We start from the raw sequence: 11,708 nt of genomic DNA, 5'->3' as shown, positions 1-11,708 counted from the left end.
GTAGTATACCGCGGAATTGTCAGATAAAAGTACGCGATGAGAGACGTAGGCGCTGGTCGCCGAACTCTTTTGCCATTTTGGGTCACCGTGCTCATTGACACCCGAGTTGAAGGAGGTACAAACAAAGTACAAGATCGTATGGCTGGGTCACGAACAGTCAATCTTAACTTTTTTTTTAAATTTTTTTTTTTTATTTTTTTGAATACTTCAATGCATTCTGGACTGCGAAAGAGTTATGCATGTCCTCCCTCGAGGACCTGACGGAGCTGATGTTGGATGGGGTAACATACCTCCGGCGTGCGGGGAACTGAGCCACAGATACAAACGGCAAGAGACGGTGAAACTTCGGGGAGCAGTCCACAGAAGGGACAGGAATTCAATCGCTGGTCATGGGGTGCATCTGTTTACGGCAAGACAGTCTGCACTCAATGGTTCTCTTCCAATGCAGGGTAGAATTTGAAGTATCTAATGTCTCTTTGCTGGGCACTCTGTCCTGCGTCTTTGACGTCTCTTCCCTTTTAGACAACAAGTTTAGATACCCATCACTCTCCTGTCCCTTGTGTCATGCCGCTGCGTAGCGAGCAACGAACCACGCTGACCGAAAGCGACACACTTTTCCCGCCATAGAACACCAAGCTGGAAGAAGAAAACAAACAAAAAAGAACCTCATCTTTCTCACAAAATTTATGACCACCCTCAAGACGCCGTATATACCTGGAAGATTCCCACCTCCCAGTACGCATGAGTAGAATTATCTGGATTGTTGGCCACGAAATCAGTGCAGTTTGACGGACCTATGAAAAGACAAGTCAGCACTTACACGCGCGCCTTGGGACAGACAGTCAGAGGAAGGGCAGTAACGGGAACTCACAGCTAGCATCACCATAGAGGTTGCCCGCTAGGTCACCACAGAGGTCGATGTTCATGATGATGGACTGGTTGCGGAAGTGGCTGTCAACGTCACACCCCGTCTCGGGGAAATCGGCGAGCGCGGTGCCCCACGTGCTCGGGTCCGGGGAGCCGCCGGTGATGTCGGACGGTATGCTGCCCCGTGCGAACTGCCACATCCTGATGCCGGCGCTGCGCCACTCGAGGGCCATGATCCCGCCGCCGCTCGAGTTGAACTCCTCGCCGTACGTGGCCACGGACCCGTCCACGCCGCACCCGGTGTTGCTGGTCCCGCTGGACGCGCAGTTGGAGTGCGTCGAGGAGCCCGTCATCTTGCGCTTGTGGTCCATGCTGCAGCCCGGCGACGTGTGCAGCGTCATGGCGTTGCCGCCGTCCGCGAGGTTCGTCGCCTCCATGACGTCGTTCTCGCCGTTGTCGGGCCAGTTGGAAGGGTCCGCCAGCCACAGGGCCGGCCAGGTCCCGCAGCCGTAGGGCGTGTGCTTGACGTCGAAGAGGAACAGCCCCGCGCTGCTGCCGGCGTTGTACTGCTTCTTTGACGTCGCCCGCACGCTGAAGCGACCCGTCGAGGCGTCCGGGGACGACGATGGGCCCACCGAGGTGTCCACACGCAGCACGGCCGAGGACGTGCTGGCGTAGGTTAGGTTGAGCGGCTCCGCCTGAAGTAGTCGAAGTTGTCAAAGCTGTTGTGGGGAAATTGAAAACCCGAGACTGTCAGTCAACTGTTGCTTGTTGTGTTGTTCATCACCCTGCCAAGTGTCGAGCTACGAGGGCGCCGGCCCTTGCCGATGGAGAGCCCAGGTGGTGCGTGTCCCTAGACGAAATCGACGCTGCTGACAATTCTGAACCCGAGTACTCATCTGACAGCGTGTAAACCACTCTTTTGTAGTTGGGGTAGGCGTTGTTCTTCTGCAGCATCGTCACCACGATGACGATGACGATGATGATGACCACCACGATGGCGACGAGGATGGCCCATGTCCTCCTGCGCCACGTCTTGAAGTCCCACCACTTGTCGCCTCGCTCGTCACCATAGTACCTCTGCGGGAGGTTTCCCGTGCCTTTCTTCATGTTCAGTGGCGGTAAATCTGCGTAGTCTGGAGGGCTGGAGCGTGTGGAGTGGCTCCGGCTGAGTTCCTTGTGGGAGACTTGTACACCAGATGGTGTCTTGTAGTCGCCGGGATGAGACTCTGCCCACCCTTTTGATGACTCCTGAATCGCAGCCAGCCTGAGCTTCCCCTTGTCGTCAGCATCCCAAGGGCTGTTGCCGCCCGACTTGATGTCTCCCGACGCGCGGAATTGGCCAATGTCACCCCTGCTACCGACGTACTCCACGTGCGTGTGGCTGTCGTGTTTCGTATCCGCGAGCTTCGCGGCCTGCAGGGATGCCACGAATTGCTGCGCCGAGTACAGCTTCGACGGCTGGATTGGCTCAAATTGCCTTAGCGAGTTTACTGCGCCGCCCGGGTGAGCTTTTGCGCTGACCCGGGCCGCGGGCCGCGAGCTCGAGTGCTTTCGGCCGTGGTTGTTGGGCTGGCGGATCGATGGCCAGACCACCGGCTTTGGTCCTTTCCAGTACTCGAATGGCTTGTAGCCCAGGTTGTTGGGAGTCCTCTCGTCTTGGCTGTAGAAGGAGGATGGGGGTCGTGGCATGTTTTCTATCTAGCCGGCGTGGGGCCGAGCCCGTGGGAGCCCTAGAGTGGCTGCAGGTTCTATGCAGGTCGGGGATACGAGCACTCGACAGACAGGACCAGATCTTGCAGCGAGATCTGCATGCCAGTCCTAGCGAGGGGTGCTACTGTGACCCAATGTAGCGAGGAAGATTCGGGACTACTTGACAAGTACTGTTCGAGATAGATGGCCTCTCGGTGGGGACGTTTGAGAAGATGGAATGTATATGAAGATCATGATATGAGATAAAATGGAGAGTGAGAGAGGAGAACTCACGAGTTCTTGCACATGCAAGCAGCTGGAGGCGAGGGACAGTCTCGAGATAGATATCTTTCTGATCGGCGTGGGTCGAGCATGGCTTCGGATGTTTGATGCCCTGCCTTACGCCGCCCTGCCATGCCCTGCCACGCCTGTCTCGAAATGCAGATGATTGCCCCACGGGGCTGTCGTTCATGTGTCCGCCCCGGCTCTGCATGTAATGCACAGACCTGGCGCCCTGTTCCTGCCCTGCAGCACGCAACAAAAGCTTGACTGTCTGCGAGAGCGAGCTTCACACTCCAGATAAGCGAGACAGTCTGTCGTGTCGCATGTGGGACCGTGTTGTCCATGCGATCACCGCTGCCAGAGGCTACCAGACGCGTATGCTGGCACCTCTAAAAGATCAGACAAATGTTCAAGTTCAGATGGTAGCTTCAATAGCGCACGGCCTAAGGGTCGACACAAGGCAATGGTTTCGGGACGAAGCGAAGTGCGCTGGAATCAAGCTCAACCCTCCGGGGCAGATCAGGTTCGTGAGCAGCTGGGGCAACCCCAGGCTGCTTCAGGTTCAAGCTCGTTAATGCGTTTCGTGAGACTGGGTGGCTGGCTCGTTGGGCTGGGGCCATGATGATCGCGATCGGCGCCGTCGAGAGATTTCAGATGCCTCACGAGTGACTCACGGGTGACGTAGAGCGTGAGAGATTGTCCTGAAGTTGCCGTTGCGTCTGGAGTTGTGTCACAGCAGGTAATAATTCAGCAATAAGTTGTCGCCTTTCACGATGTTAAAGAGCATATCGGAGGGCATGTGGCATCAGTGGAAGAGGGAGATCTGAGAAAACTGATACCCAATCGTGCTCGAGAAAGGATGGGGAAGGGGTTGACTTCCAGACGTTGACTGGTCTTGGCAGCTGGCAACTGTCTGCTGTGCGGCCTATGCCTGAATCGAAGAAGTTTCAGCAGTGAAAGACCCAGGACCAAGACATTGATTTCTCATCTCATGTGGCCAATCTTCCGTGCTCATCAAGCGCGAATCAGGGACGACTCCGAGATCCGTGCTTTTCAGGCGTCTCGGCGCAATATGTGACAGCGGCAGTGGCCGAGCCAAAACTGCAATCCCAGGGACATTTTGGGTGCGCACCCGATAATTACAAGGCTTGCTGAACCTTCGTGCTAACCTCGTGTCGGAGATAAAAGAAGCTCAACGGTAAGACGTCAGGAGAAGCCTTTTTGTAGCGTGGGGTTCGAAGGCTATATATATGTGATGTGATCGCAACTCATTAGGAGAATCTTCCTCTCGAGCGAAAGTCAGATTGCAACTACTGCATGTGACGAACTAAATAATTGTGAGGCATCAAGATCATTCGCTTGCGCGCACGACTCGTGTGGGCCTGTGGTGTCGCAGATGGAAATCAGGATTCGGGCCAGAGCAGCGAAAAGTGGTCGTCATACAGCCATGGGCACTAAGATACCCTGGACGGTAAAACGCAAGGAGGCGTTGATATGTTTCTTCGACATTCATGCGCTCGAGAATACCGGAGCTCCGTAGGCTTCCCTATGCTGTTCCACCCCAATCGTCGTCGTCATCCTCCACCCTTGGCCGCTTTGATTTCCGGTCATCGGTCTCCTGCAAGCCATAGCCCCGTTTGCCCGACGACTGCTCCACCTCAGACAGGAATTTGTCTACGTTGAACACGTCGGCCGCCTCTTTCTCAAATTGCACTGGCCCTTCGCGTTCCCCTGCATCCTCCGTCCCCTTGAACTTGCCCTTGCCCAGTACCTCGCCGAATCGGCTCGACTTCTGAATCTTGTCCATCTCCTTGTCCCCGGCCGTCTCATCATCCTCGTCCATGTTCGCACGCGAGTGGTAGATGCTGCTGATGGCGTCCTGCGCTGCGAACAGAGGCTTGTCGTAGGGGTTGTCCTCATTGAAACCGCTGTCGAAGCCACTTGACTGGTTGAAGAGCCGTGAATCGTACATTCCCTCCTTGCTCTGAGTAGGTTTCGCCAAGCCGAGTGCAATCTTTTCGGAGATGTCACGATTTTGCTCGCGAGCCATGACCTGAACGCGCCTCTCCGCCCCCATGCGAGACTGCCGGAGCTTTCGCTCCTCCTCGCGGCGCCTTTCCTTTCGTGCTTCTTCACGCTCACGCACTGCCGACTCATCGCTGTCGTATGACGACCCGGAATCTGAGCGGCTGTCATAGCTGCCTGATCTTGACCGACGCCGACTGTGCCCGGCCTTCTCCTCCCGGGCCTGCTGAGCGAGTGCGCGGAGATGTTCCTCCTTCTGCTGCTTCTCCTTCTCCGCGAGACGCTGCTGCATCAGAGCTCGCTGCTTGACCTCCTCACGGGCATGCCTGTCTGCCATGAATAGCGCCTCTGAGAACTGTGCAAATTTGTCGTTGATCTGTACGTCTTGTAGACCTCGTCCATCTGCAGCTAGACGCTTGTCCAGCGGGACCGTGAAACCCTTTGGGTTCTTCCAGTTCGACACTGGCGGCGGGATCCTCCAGTCCTCCTGGTCCTGCGCCGTCAATTTCCTTGGCGGAGACCTCAACACTGGAGGCGGGGGTGAAGGTGGGCCACGAGGGATCTTCTTGACCTTGAACTTGGGGGGCTCCATGGGGTCACGCTGCCTCTCAACAATCTTCATGATTCGATCCTGCTTCTTCGAGTTGTCGCCCATCTGGTTCGCCGGTGTGTACCTCACAAATGTAGGGTCCCGTCCGCCTCCGACGTTGACATTCTTGGGCTTCTGTGACGCCACAGCTCCGCTGACCAGCTTCTCCAGCGCGGCTTTCGTCCTCTCGGCCGTGGCGGCGACCTCTTCCTCGCTCGGCCGCTCGAGGTTGATCTCGCCGGCGTCGGCACGCTGCCGCAGCGGTATTAGGTCCTTGAAGCTTGTTTGCACAATCCTGTTTTCCGCATGGCCCTGCCTCGCGATGGCATCATATTTGACCTTCCCGTCGCCGTCGACGGTGAGAGCAAGCGCGTTGGACTTGTTTGACGAGCCGCCCTTGCGACCTAGATCAAGCGGGTATTGCGCGACGTGGATCTCGGGAAACGCGCCGCCGTCGCCAAAATCCTCGGGATTGCGTGGTCGCCATCCAGTGCGCTGTCCGTAGGGCGGTGGCCCGCCTGCTCGCTTGAGGACAATCTGGGATTCGTCTAGATGGCCGGGGCCAACGATTCTGGGGCCACGTTGGTTGGCGCGCGATGGCAGCTCCTCATCCTCACCAGTGTAGTTTGGTTTGGGGAGGGACTGGGAGAGTGCAGCTGCGAGGGAAGCCATGTTGGGCGGATGGCGAGGATGGCTTATGGAGGTTGGAAGTTTGCGCTTGGTCTCGCTGATTGCGAGACTAGGAGAGAAGTCAAGGTCCCGACGTTTGCGGGCGCACGGGCCACCGTGCATGGGCCCAAGTCTCGGCTGGTCTAACAGTACATGGATACCTACCTATCGACTAATAGGTAGATATCTACTATCTATTCACCAATACGCTGCTCAAGTGGAGTGGAAATGGCCACAGTTCGAGTCTGTCACACACGCCAAACTGGCGGTCCATAGCCGTGATTCTATGTCTCGGTATTTTTTATATCGATAAAACCGTTGTCAAGCCCTGGGGAGTTGCCGCCTTTGGCCATCGGCCATCTTCTTCCCCAGTTACGTTGCCCTGACGGAAGAACACGTTCAAGCCCAGCTCACTTTTCATGCTTCGTAAAATCAGTCGAGCCCCACATTTTGGGGAAATACACTGGATAGGCACCTATACCAATTTCCATCCTACGCCATGCACGAGTCCAAAGAAAAAGAGTGTGGCAGCGCGATCACACGTAGCCCTTCCTCGCGCCCTGGAAGAAGAAGCGCACGACAAAGACCTGCAGCGCGCCCATGCAGACGACCAGCCCGCACTGGATCAAGCTGAAGTTGACGATCCTCTTCTCTGTGCTGCGGACTGTGCTGAAGTTGCGGTTCTCGCGCGTGCGGAAGTACTTCTGGTTTCGGGAGATGGTGGAGAGCTGGCCCGAGATCTTGAAGACCGACTCCTCGAGGGAGGTTGTTTGTTCTGGGGAGCTACCCTGCTTGGAGGGGAGGTTGACCCGGGCCTCGTTCTCGACCTGTAGGCGGAATGAAGTATTAGGAAGTGGTCGTAGCAGCATTCGAGGATCGGTGGTACTGACCGCAATCTCAAAGTCGACAAACTTGTCTGTGACAGTGCTCATCTCGTTGTTGAAGCAGAACGAATAGTCGCCAATATCGTTGCCGGTGAAGACGAAGTCTCCCTGGCGCTCCTTCTGCCCGTCAATTACAATCTTGCCCGTTGGTCCTGTAACCTCGAAGTCGACATCGAAAGAACCTCCCGATTGGACCTGGGCAGCTTGTTAGTACAGGGCCTTGCTGGGGAATCGGCACTCGGGGATGGGCGTACGGCGAAGTAGAATGCGATCTTCTGGCCCTTGTCCTGGTTGTGGGCGTAGAAGCAGGCCTTCTCGTTCGCGACAAGCTTGTAGGTCAGCGCTGTCGCAGAAGCATGGCCGGCGAACAGGGCTACCAGCCCGCATGCAATAGATGTCAGCTTCATCGTCGGGCGGCAGCTGGCTGTGTTGGGTTTGGGTACGGGGCACAAGGGAGATGGTGGACGGTAGGCGAGGCTCTGTTCGGCCAGCAAGCAAGCAGCTTCGTCGCGACATGCCACGGTGCAACTGTTTCCAGCTACTCTAGCGCTATCCCCAAAGCGGAGCAGTGTCATGCAGGGGCCAGGTGGAGACCTGTCTGGCCGTCTAGGTACATACCTATAACAGGTACGGACGTTACTGGGTTGACTGACTCCAGCAGTGCAATACAGTAGCACTCCAGTACATGCTCAGAATCATTTTATCAAAAGGTACACGTGGGGGGGTGGGGGGTAACCTTGACGACTCCGGGCCTGCAGGAGTGGGCGGCGAAGAGTGCCCCAAATGGTACATATGTGTACACCCGCAGACTGTGGTGCCTACAGTGTGGTGTATGTGTGTTAGTAGCTCCACGTAGGATGTACTGTATGTTTGACCAGACGGAAGCAAGTAGTTGGTAATAAATGACATCAGCCCTCGTAGACACTCCTACTTCAACCCCCTGCTCGGTTTTGTTTCAACATGATTCCGGGTTATCTTTTGGTGATTGAGCTCCCCCGAACCCGACTTGGTCTCAACCTGGCACTCTTGCATACCCGGAACAGGTAAACAGGCAGTGAGAACCATAACGTCTGACCCGTAGCCCGGCATCCGGCAGCGAGTCTCACGGCCGCAACAATGGCCATCAACAATGTCCTCACGGTGACCTCGACCGTTGTTTTGAGAGCTGTCTCTTACTTCTTCCTGCGCTGGGTAAGTCGTACCAGCAAGCTGCAGTCTTCTTGAGTCCAGATAGCTAACCAAGTTGAGTAGGGCTTGCTACCTGTGAGCTCAGATATCGCTGCACAGGCTCCGCTCATGTTCGGTTCTGATGAGTTCAATAGCCACTCGCACCCATCGCCTTCACGGCTTTTGCTATCTATATCCCCTCCTCCATCACCAGCTTCTTCTCCAGTCTGCAAGATGGCCAGGAGGAAGTTGTCAGGACACAAACCACTCGGATTCGTAAGTACCCTTCTTCTCCTCTTCCGGTTCCTCGTCTGTTGTGTTGTTGTTCTGTTCCAGAATGCATCTTTTCAGGCTCATTAGCAGGTGATTAACACATATCAGGACAATTCGAGGAGGTCGACGGCGATGTGATCGAGGATGTCGATGTCACTGGTACACAGCTAACCATAGATGGATCTCAGACTGTCGGTCTGTGGCGCACGATTCTGGCAGGCGTCCCGAACCCACGCAACCTCGTCCTCACGCTGCTCACCTTCCTGATCAACCTAGCCTGCGTGACCATGGTTGCAGACCGCCTTTACTCAGAACACTTGCTCCCCACCGAGGACCTGTCCTTCGTCAGACCGGGCTTCGTTTCTGACAAAGAGGTGAAATTCCTCGTCCGAGAGCCCGATCAGACAAAGATGCCCGTCGTTTTCGAGATCCGTGTCAAGGAAAGTGAACTTCCCTTCTCTACAGACGAGTACCTGGTAGCCGGCAAGGTCCAAAGTACGTCTGATGACACAGACTACACTGCTGTGGTTGATCTTGCTCTGAATCATCATTCGCAACGCACATATGAGTGGAGGACCTCGAACGGCCACTCCGGTGAATTTACATCAGCACCTAAAGCCGGCAAATACCCAGACAAGTTCGACGGCAAATTTACCTTCCTGTCAACTTCTTGTATCGTCAATCGTCTTCCCTATAATCCACTGGACCACCCTCTCTCGATCCCCGGAATGCGCCAGCTTAGCAAAGTTCTACCAAACCTGAGTGCCCAGTTCATGCTGTTCCTAGGCGATTTCATCTACGCAGATGTCCCTCGCGAATGGGGCGAAAGCGCCGCAGACGTAAGTGACCGCCCATCTTGAAGTCCAAATATTCGCCCCTTCTACACTGTCTCAAGGAAGTCTCAACAGGGTGTCTTGCGCCCTACAGCCAATATCAAATCAATGTTACACTTTTCATTGGCCACGAAACTGACTTATTTGTGTTGTTACAGTTCCGCCAGAAGTATAGAGCAGTTTATGCTTCACCCGAGTGGCCTAGCGTTGGGCAGAACCTGAGCTGGATTCACGTTTTGGACGACCATGAAATTCATAATGATTGGGATGGGTACGTGTTTTCTTTGCCCATCCTGTGCCATGCAATGTGTTGCAGGTGTTTCGAGAACAAGGAAGCTGCTGTTCCATATAGAGACTCGTCGTGTTCTTAAGCATTGCGAAAAATGTCAGGATTTAACTTACTAACAACGCATATAGCAATACTACCGGTGTGTATGCTGCCGCCGTGGATCCATGGCACCACTATCACACAGCAGTGAACCCGCCCGCCGCAAAGAAGTCCAACTGGACGATTTCCACGGCCGGGCCGACGTGGTTCGAGTTCGCGCAAGGCCCAGCGAATTTCTTCATGGCGGACACGCGCTCCTACCGATCATCCAACAAGATCGACTACGAGGACAAGGAAAAGACAATGCTCGGCTTGGCGCAGTTGTCAGACCTGCTCGCGTTTCTGCGCAGGCCTGAGCCCAGGGGCGTCGACTGGAAGGTTGTCGCCTCGTCGGTGCCCTTCACCAAGAACTGGCCCGTCAACGTCCAGGACACCTGGGGCGGATTCCTGGCGGAGAGGCAGGTGATACTCGAGGCCATGTGGGAAACCGCCGCCCGCGGCATCGGCGTCGTCGTCTTGTCTGGAGACAGGCACGAGTTCGCGGCCACAAAGTTCCCGCCGCCTCAGGGCTCTAAGTGGACCGAGGAGGCGACCGTGTACGAGTTCTCGGCCAGCCCCCTGAGCCAGTTCTATTCGCCCATCGGCACCTACAAACAGGTTGACGATGAGGACGTCAAGATCAAGTACGCCTTCATCCCGCCTCTACCCCTTTCGTCGGTTGCAGACTTCGCACCGATCACTTACTGACCAAACACCTCAGGTACATCAACAGCGGGTACTCGAAGTTCGGCGCGATCACTATCGAGAAGGTACCCGAGAGCGGCAGGAGTAGTCTCTCATACCGCCTCTTCGTGGACGGCGTCGAGGCCTGGAACACCACGGTCCTGTCGCCTGAGAGGATCAGCGCCGGTAATCTCTGGGAGCGATTCACGGGCTCGCGATAGACTATGACGCTCGAACCTGTTTCTATGGCGGGAGTTATCCACAGGCTTTTGTGCATGCTAGACTCATAACATCATGAATACATTAGACATTTGGCAAGGCCAGTGTACCGCGGGAAATTTTGCTGGTTGAGGAAGATTATTCGGGGCATTTTCATACTGGATGCCGACCAGTTTTTGATCGGCGTTGGGGTCGCATGCAAAATCATGGCACATTCATACACAAAGACCAAGGTACCTGTGTTTATCTTCAGATTCAATAGGTGGTTGTTTGGTCCATCAAGCAGCTTTCGACATGGTTCTGGCCCCTTTGACCAGGTTGGCAGTGCGATTCCCCACCCCATCTCCCACCGGCAGCTAACAAGCAGCGAATTCTAGGCTACGTAAGAATAGTTGTTGACAAGCTGGGACTCGCCCTCCTTCGTGACTCGTCCCATTTGTGAAGCCACCCGGCTATCGACATTCAAAGTCAACCTAAAGGAAGGACGGCACGACACAAGCCTCGTCTACAGTATATCATCCATAAGTGCGGGATCGACCATCTCATCGACAGAAGCCCAGTGTCCCTCCGTATTTCTCACGACCGTACTCCCTGAACAATCTGACATGGAGTCACTACCCATCAAAACGGAAGTCCCCGTAGGTCGGATATTCTCAGGAGCTCTCCTTGCACTCTGGTTCATCCTTGTAGACAGTGGCTGGTGTTGCGGAGAACGTTCACCAATATCAATGTCATCGGGCAGGCCGCTCACGAAAGAGAAATCGTGGCTGCGTCCAGAACTCAGCGCACGTATTCCTTGAGCTCGCGTTGCCATTCTCTCAAAGCTCTCGACTTTGTTCTCGGCCCTCTCGGCCCTCCGCTTCCACTTGGCCAAATCCGCCATGGCACGATCAATGTCTTCCCGCAGCAGGATCTCACTCACTTGGCTTGCCTTTCTATTCTCCTCGAACTCCAGGCGGAGCTGGGCATACTCTTCTTTCTTGGACGACAGTTCTTGTCTGAGGCTACGGATCTGATCGAGGAGCGAGGAGGCATTGCGACCTCGGCCTAAACCTCTGCTGGGGCTGGAGCTGAGATTGGGCGAGCATAAGTCTTGGCTGTAGCTCGGAGTCTCGCTGTAGGTCGATGCCATACTGTGCTGTGAGAGGTGAGGTAAC

At 55.3% G+C, this 11,708-nt stretch overlaps 5 protein-coding genes across 5 annotated transcripts; 1 reads left to right on the top strand and 4 right to left on the bottom strand.

The window, feature by feature from the left end:
- Window positions 1-696: 696 nt before the first annotated feature.
- On the bottom strand, window positions 697-2,559 carry INS49_014529 (uncharacterized protein; the record flags this gene model as incomplete). The annotated part of the gene is made up of 3 exons (XM_043175219.1): window positions 697-794; window positions 872-1,565; window positions 1,783-2,559. 3 exons carry the CDS (start codon window positions 2,557-2,559, stop codon window positions 697-699), a joined length of 1,569 nt encoding a protein of 522 aa, XP_043020176.1.
- A 1,828-nt stretch (window positions 2,560-4,387) lies between these two features.
- INS49_014528 (uncharacterized protein) lies at window positions 4,388-6,127 on the bottom strand (the record flags this gene model as incomplete). The annotated part of the gene is made up of 1 exon (XM_043175218.1): window positions 4,388-6,127. One exon carries the CDS (start codon window positions 6,125-6,127, stop codon window positions 4,388-4,390), a length of 1,740 nt encoding a protein of 579 aa, XP_043020175.1.
- A 533-nt stretch (window positions 6,128-6,660) lies between these two features.
- INS49_014527 (uncharacterized protein) lies at window positions 6,661-7,415 on the bottom strand (the record flags this gene model as incomplete). The annotated part of the gene is made up of 3 exons (XM_043175217.1): window positions 6,661-6,951; window positions 7,015-7,203; window positions 7,263-7,415. The coding sequence occupies 3 exons, from the start codon at window positions 7,413-7,415 to the stop codon at window positions 6,661-6,663; spliced, it is 633 nt and encodes a 210-aa protein (XP_043020174.1).
- Window positions 7,416-8,124: 709 nt separating this feature from the next.
- INS49_014526 (uncharacterized protein) lies at window positions 8,125-10,553 on the top strand (the record flags this gene model as incomplete). Its single annotated transcript, XM_043175216.1, has 7 exons — window positions 8,125-8,199; window positions 8,260-8,271; window positions 8,331-8,451; window positions 8,557-9,287; window positions 9,440-9,552; window positions 9,699-10,292; window positions 10,370-10,553. The coding sequence occupies 7 exons, from the start codon at window positions 8,125-8,127 to the stop codon at window positions 10,551-10,553; spliced, it is 1,830 nt and encodes a 609-aa protein (XP_043020173.1).
- Window positions 10,554-11,056: 503 nt separating this feature from the next.
- Window positions 11,057-11,683, bottom strand: INS49_014525 (uncharacterized protein; the record flags this gene model as incomplete). The annotated part of the gene is made up of 1 exon (XM_043175215.1): window positions 11,057-11,683. One exon carries the CDS (start codon window positions 11,681-11,683, stop codon window positions 11,057-11,059), a length of 627 nt encoding a protein of 208 aa, XP_043020172.1.
- Window positions 11,684-11,708: the final 25 nt, after the last annotated feature.

Source organism: Diaporthe citri (assembly GCF_014595645.1).
Source record: "Diaporthe citri strain NFHF-8-4 chromosome Unknown scaffold_8, whole genome shotgun sequence".
In the NCBI taxonomy this organism is placed as follows: domain Eukaryota; kingdom Fungi; phylum Ascomycota; class Sordariomycetes; order Diaporthales; family Diaporthaceae; genus Diaporthe; species Diaporthe citri.
Note: the sequence above shows the minus strand (reverse complement) of the source record. Positions and strands in the feature narration are given on the sequence as shown.